General features: G+C 41.8%; 1 protein-coding gene across 1 annotated transcript; it reads right to left on the bottom strand.

The window, feature by feature from the left end:
• Nucleotides 1-2,147: 2,147 nt before the first annotated feature.
• On the bottom strand, nucleotides 2,148-5,374 carry kcnj4 (potassium inwardly rectifying channel subfamily J member 4). Its single transcript, XM_029509212.1, has 3 exons — nucleotides 5,344-5,374; nucleotides 3,294-3,771; nucleotides 2,148-3,239 (listed from the first exon to the last, which is right to left on the bottom strand). Exons 1-3 carry the CDS (start codon nucleotides 5,364-5,366, stop codon nucleotides 2,148-2,150), a joined length of 1,593 nt encoding a protein of 530 aa, XP_029365072.1. The 5' UTR covers nucleotides 5,367-5,374.
• Between the last annotated feature and the right edge of the window lie 245 nt (nucleotides 5,375-5,619).

The following is a 5,619-nucleotide window of genomic DNA, read 5'->3' as shown; positions in this document are numbered from 1 at the left end:
AAGTAAGATTAAGAAAAAGTTGATGTCACATCCGTCTGTGCACCAATCAGAATTCAACAACATATCTAAGACAGTCCTGCTCTGTTTGAGCATGAAAGTCTTTTGAATCTTGTGTAGGATTTACAAGGAAACTATTTGGTCTAATTTGACCTTCAAAATTCTCTCAGTTGTCGAAAAACATCCCCAGGAGTATTTTTGAGCAGTTAATCATCTAGAAACTGAACCTGACAGCAGTTTTAAAACAAATGACATCTTTACAGTTTAAAAGAAACTTACAGTAAAATGCATATTCATGCAAGAAAGTACAGCTGTCTGTTTCAGAGATCGATGGATATATACATGTGGCCTATGCACAAGTCACTTATGAAACAGAGAAAACTTTAAATGAATTTCTTTTGGCTGGTGTAATACCCTTGTGTATAATACTCCCTGATATTTCGCATGAATTATTGCAACAAAAATTTAGACAGCCAAAAATTTGAAATCTAGCTAAACATATTAAATCTATTTGAAAGCTTGTTGCTGAACTTCACACATTCATCAGCCACTCTCACACCTCCATATTAATTAAAAATGTCCAGACCTGCGATTGAGTATAATCACCAACAAAATTACCCTGAAGGACAAAGAAATAATGGTTGTTTGCGGTGTTATAGTGTCAATAAGTGGAGGAGATTAGCAGGTGTGACAGCTAATGGTGCCATTTAAAGGTTACAGGGATAAATACATGCATATGCTCTCCTGCTACCAATCGCAGTCAATATTGTACCGGTTTCAGTTTGCTTGAAGTCCCAGAATTGACATTACAATCACTTTCAGTTTAATATCAGTTACATGCACTTTGTCTGTGACTGAAATTTTCTAATTTGACTCATACCATCTACATCTCATGACATCTTAGTTCAAAGCAGTTCTCATAACATGCACGTCCACACACACACACACACACACACACACATCTTTATGTTTTCTATCCAAATCCAGAGTCTTGTTGCACGTTTCCGGAGACTCTGCTCTCTAGCCTTTATCATCTTGCTTCCTGCTGTGCTTCTCTTGAATATGAAAAACAACACCAGCACACACACACATGAATTAAAGCCACTTCTCACTGTTGTTTCTGTTATCACTGGCTGCAGCCTCCACAAGATACAAGTGACGAAGTGAAGTGATTTACACTGATAAAACTAATGGTGATATTAGACTATTTAGCATCTATGTTGGAATAAAGGTTTGTTAAATATAGTCAAATAGTCAGATATTCTCTTTTGTTTTCAACATATTCACGCAAAATATAATTTAACATTTACAAATTTCTTATTTCTTCATTGTCTTAAGAAATCTGTATCTAATCCAGAAGAATAAAAAAACCCTCCCTCTGCTACACTTCATGAATGCACTTTCAATATTGTTGTTGGTTTACTGCACAGCAAAATCAACATGTTTTTTACTGATACGAACACTGAGAGAAAGGGAGGGTTTTTTTCATGTTTTTCAGGAAAATATTGAAAAGAACATCTCCTACATGTGAAAATAGCAGACTTTGCAGGGAACTATTGCAGGCATGATGACAACTGGAATCAATAAATGACTTGGAGATTGTCAAGCATAAAATTATCACATTTTGAGAGTACATCTTAATAATTCAACATTTAAATCTTCCACTCAGTCCTCTTCAAAAGGGAGGAGAAGTACATCAAAAGTGCTATTGCTTTCATAGAATCTCTTGTTTGCATTCACAAAAAAAATTAAATTCTTACTTAAAGTACGTTCTCTCAATGTAAAGTGTTCATTCTACAATCTAAAGCACGACTCAAGTTTTCGGGACTTGTGCTTTCCTTTGGTTATGAATTCACAATAAAAGAATAATAGCCTGGCAGTGCTTTGATTCATTGTCCTCTAGCAAAATGAGTCTGACTCGTTGTTATGGCTCTCCAAGGAATGCAGTTGCATGTGCCAAAGATTCATTAGGAAAACAACTCCTTCTTTTTCTTACTCTTTCATCCCCACAAGACAAAAAAACACATGTGAATATAAACCAACACTGACAAGGCAAAGGGGTTGAATTGTCTGTACATCCAGTCAGAAGCATCAGAAATCCGTCTTCAGGTCCAGTATTGTCGGTGAAAGAGGAAGGACTTGGGAGCTCTTCAGATCTCTTGCTCGCTCTTATAGGTCATAGGGTCAAGAGGAATGGCAGTCTGTAGGATGTCAAACTCCATCTGGTTATTGTCCATATCCAGAACACACATGACGCTGTGACTGCCTGATGCCATGGTGGCATTTTCCTGGAACATGTTTGGAAAGTCTACAGAAACTGAAGTCCTCTCATCTATCTTCTCATTCCCTACGATCTGAGAGGAGTCAAAAATGTCATCCTCTTCCTCCCCGCCGCTCAGTGCTAACTCGTTCTCATAGCAGAAGGCGCTCAGCGACCTGGGAATCAAGTCCTGCGTGGTTCTACATTCGGAGGCATGTGTAGCAACAGAAGAGGCCCGGCTTGCAGCCTCGTCAAGCTCTTTGGCGCTAATGTGAGGTGTTGACGGCACCTCGTAGGTCTTGTGGAAGCGAGCGTAGTCTACCTTGTAGCGGTCACGGTCTTCATAGATCACAGGCTCAAACCTGTGACCCCAGAAGATCTCTCTGGCTAGGTAGGAGCTACGGAACTGGGTGGTCATGGCTGTAGCCTCGACCATCCCCTCCAGGATCACAACAATCTCAAAGTCATCTGTCTCCAGATCAGCTCGGCTCAGCGTGTACAAAGGGCTATCTTTATCTATCTCGTGGACAATAACCAGAGGGGATACTAGAAACAGTCTGTCCGTGCCCTCGTCATAACCCACATTGAGGTCCATCTGCTCCAAGGGAATAAATTCACCCTCAGCTGTGACATACGATCGTATCAGCTGGGCACGGACATGGGCCTCCACAATGTGGCTCCTCCGCAGGTTGCCCACCCTCCACATTAAGCACAGCCTGCCATCACGCAGGGCAATGACGGCATTTTTGGAAAACATGAGGGTCTGGTTCCTTTTCTTTGGCCGTGCCATCTTTGCCATGATGGTGCCAATCATGAATGAGTCGATGATGCAGCCCACAATGGACTGGATCACCACTGTTATTACAGCGACAGGGCACTCCTCGGTAACACAGCGCCAACCGTAGCCAATAGTGGTCTGGGTCTCCATGGAGAACAGGAGTGCCCCAAGAAATCCCTGGACGTGTAGTATGCAGGGCAAACTCTGTGGCTGCCCCCCTGCTGCATGTCCAGAGGTGGCTCCATGGAAACCACCCACCACCAGGCCTTCACCCTTCTCTGTAGGTTGCTCCTCAAAGTCCCCATGGGCCAAGGAGACAGTGTAAAAGATAATGCCAAAGAAAAGCCAAGACACCATGAAGCTGGTGCAGAATATGAGCAAGAGGTATCTCCAGCGGATGTCCACACAGGTGGTGAAGATGTCGGCTAGGTAGCGCTGCCTCTTTTCTTCCATGTTGGTGAATATGACATTACATTGTCCATTTTTCTTTACAAAGCGGCTCCGCACTTGGTTGGAGCCTCTTGTTAGAATCTTCCCGTTGTAGTTGTTCATTCCTCCTCGTACTTTCTTGTTGGGCTCGGCAGCTGTGGCTCCTGAGCTCCTCCAACTCTCTTCTGTCTCTAAATTGCAAGCTGAGTGGAGTCGGAAGCTGGGGTTAGTGTGTCCGTTGTGAAGTCCTAAGCTAGAGATCTTCTGGCGTTCCTCTCCTGGTAAAATGTCTGACACGATACTATACCTGTCAACAGCACAGAGGAGGAAATTAGGGTTGATGTGATTTCAAAGCATTTTACTTTTCTGAGTTTAGAAAGACGTGGTCGTGTTAAGTGTGTACTGGGTTATCGCTGATGTGCATGGCCTATGGCAGGCATCTAGACTTGGCGTCTGTCATGTCTCCTGCTATTGGATAGATGTTCCCCTCTCATTAACCACACAATAATCCATCATGGCTGTAATATTACCTGGCATGTTTATTTATTTATCAGAAAAACTGTAAACCAGTTTCTTACTCCATGTCTTAAACTTCCATTGAAGTATTTCATTGTAAAGTTTGGAGTTAAATAATGGCCCAGGAGCTCCTGCCTTAAATCATAAATATAAACAAATTGATGTTGGAAAATCAACATCACTCAAACTGTATAGGGAAGAGGAAGAACGAACAGGAAGGGAGCTTACAGAGGCATTAATCTTACTGATCCCTGTGTACTTTCCAGTGTACCATTTAAAGCACACAAGGGCTCTATGCACTATCTCAGACAGTGGAAGGAGGATAATGCCTGACTCATTGGGGGTGCAAGGGATTTGATAAGTATGAGATAAGCATCAAGCACCTCCAGTGTCTGAGCAAACACTCGTGAATAAATAGTGTGGTTGAACATTTTTTTTTTAAAGTCCACTCAAAAGCAATCAATCAGCCAGATAAACTCTGGTCACCTGGGTGTATGAATTAAACTAACCTGTCCCTCTCCTTTACATGAAGGATTAGCAGCTGGGAAGGTGAGTTCAGTTTAGCTATGTGAGAAGGATTGCTGTCATCACAGTTTATTGGATTATATCTGTATTATATATCAGTGTCATTTTCAGATGCACGTCGGTTTACTTTTCTTACGATATGTAGGCTAAATAAATGTGAACTCAATTTTAATGGTTTATTCCAAGAGAGATCAGATATTTAAAGGCGGAATTAAAGACAAATCAGTGTGCAGCATACATGGAGCCGCAGCAATTAAATGGACCAAAGGTATAAAATGAAAATATATATATATATATATATATACACAGCAGAGGTATGATATTCTTTACTACAACACTTAGTCTTATTTTCACAGCAGTCTCAGAGCCTGGAGCTCTGTGTGTACGCCCAGTCAGGACAGTGTAGGATGGCCTTGGCCTTCTTCAAAGATCTGCTTGCTGTAAATATCTCTGAGCTGGGCCTGACTCACCTCTACCAGCTCGCCACATTGACGCACCATTCCTATGGGCCCTGCAAAGATCTCCTGACCACACAACAAAACGAACAGATGAATTTGTTTCTGTAAAACTGGGTTTTCATGGCGTTGGTAAAGTATTTCTCAAATTCATCCAAATGAGTGTTAAATTCAAGGGGAAACTGAAATGTGAAATTATGCCATGAGATGGTGGGTTGACTCTCTTATTTTTCATTTATTTGTTGATGTTAGGCTCAACCAGATGTTTAATATTATAGAAGACAACCTTTGTGTCCTAGTTCATACATAAATTCCGTAAATTTGGATGTAGATGTAGTCCTAGACACTGCTGGATGCTGATTCCAGATTACTGTCAATCTCACCTGTTGGATCTACTTGATCCCATGGCACCAATGATCACTGCATGGGGTCAAGGTGGGAGGTCAGTCTCTGTTCTGCTCCCAAAGATCAGCTCTCCAGCACGAGAGGGGTTTTTGAGCTCCTGAGGGGACCACTGAGGAAACAGCGGCACAAACATAACCAGCACATGTCAGTTTTTATACAATGATCAAAATAATCTCACAATAGTAGAGCTACTGAGTCTTGAAATGGGGATTATTCGGTTCCAGAGTGTGCTGAGAGGAGACAGTTTTTATTCT

This window comes from Echeneis naucrates, chromosome 8 (assembly GCF_900963305.1).
Source record: "Echeneis naucrates chromosome 8, fEcheNa1.1, whole genome shotgun sequence".
Classification (NCBI taxonomy): Eukaryota; Metazoa; Chordata; class Actinopteri; order Carangiformes; family Echeneidae; genus Echeneis; species Echeneis naucrates.
This window is presented reverse-complemented; position numbering and strand designations above follow the sequence as displayed.

What these genes read in the sequence shown, in the direction of transcription:
- kcnj4 (XM_029509212.1), bottom strand. Translation starts at nt 5,366, where the DNA reads ATGGGATCAAGTAGATCCAACAG. An exon ending in GGATCAAGTAGATCCAACAG is followed by an intron (nt 3,772 to 5,343) that starts GTGAGATTGACA and finishes TGCTGTTGACAG; the next exon opens with GTATAGTATCGTGTCAGACA. An exon ending in AGAAGGGTGAAGGCCTGGTG is followed by an intron (nt 3,240 to 3,293) that starts GTGGGTGGTTTC and finishes GGGCAGCCACAG; the next exon opens with AGTTTGCCCTGCATACTACA.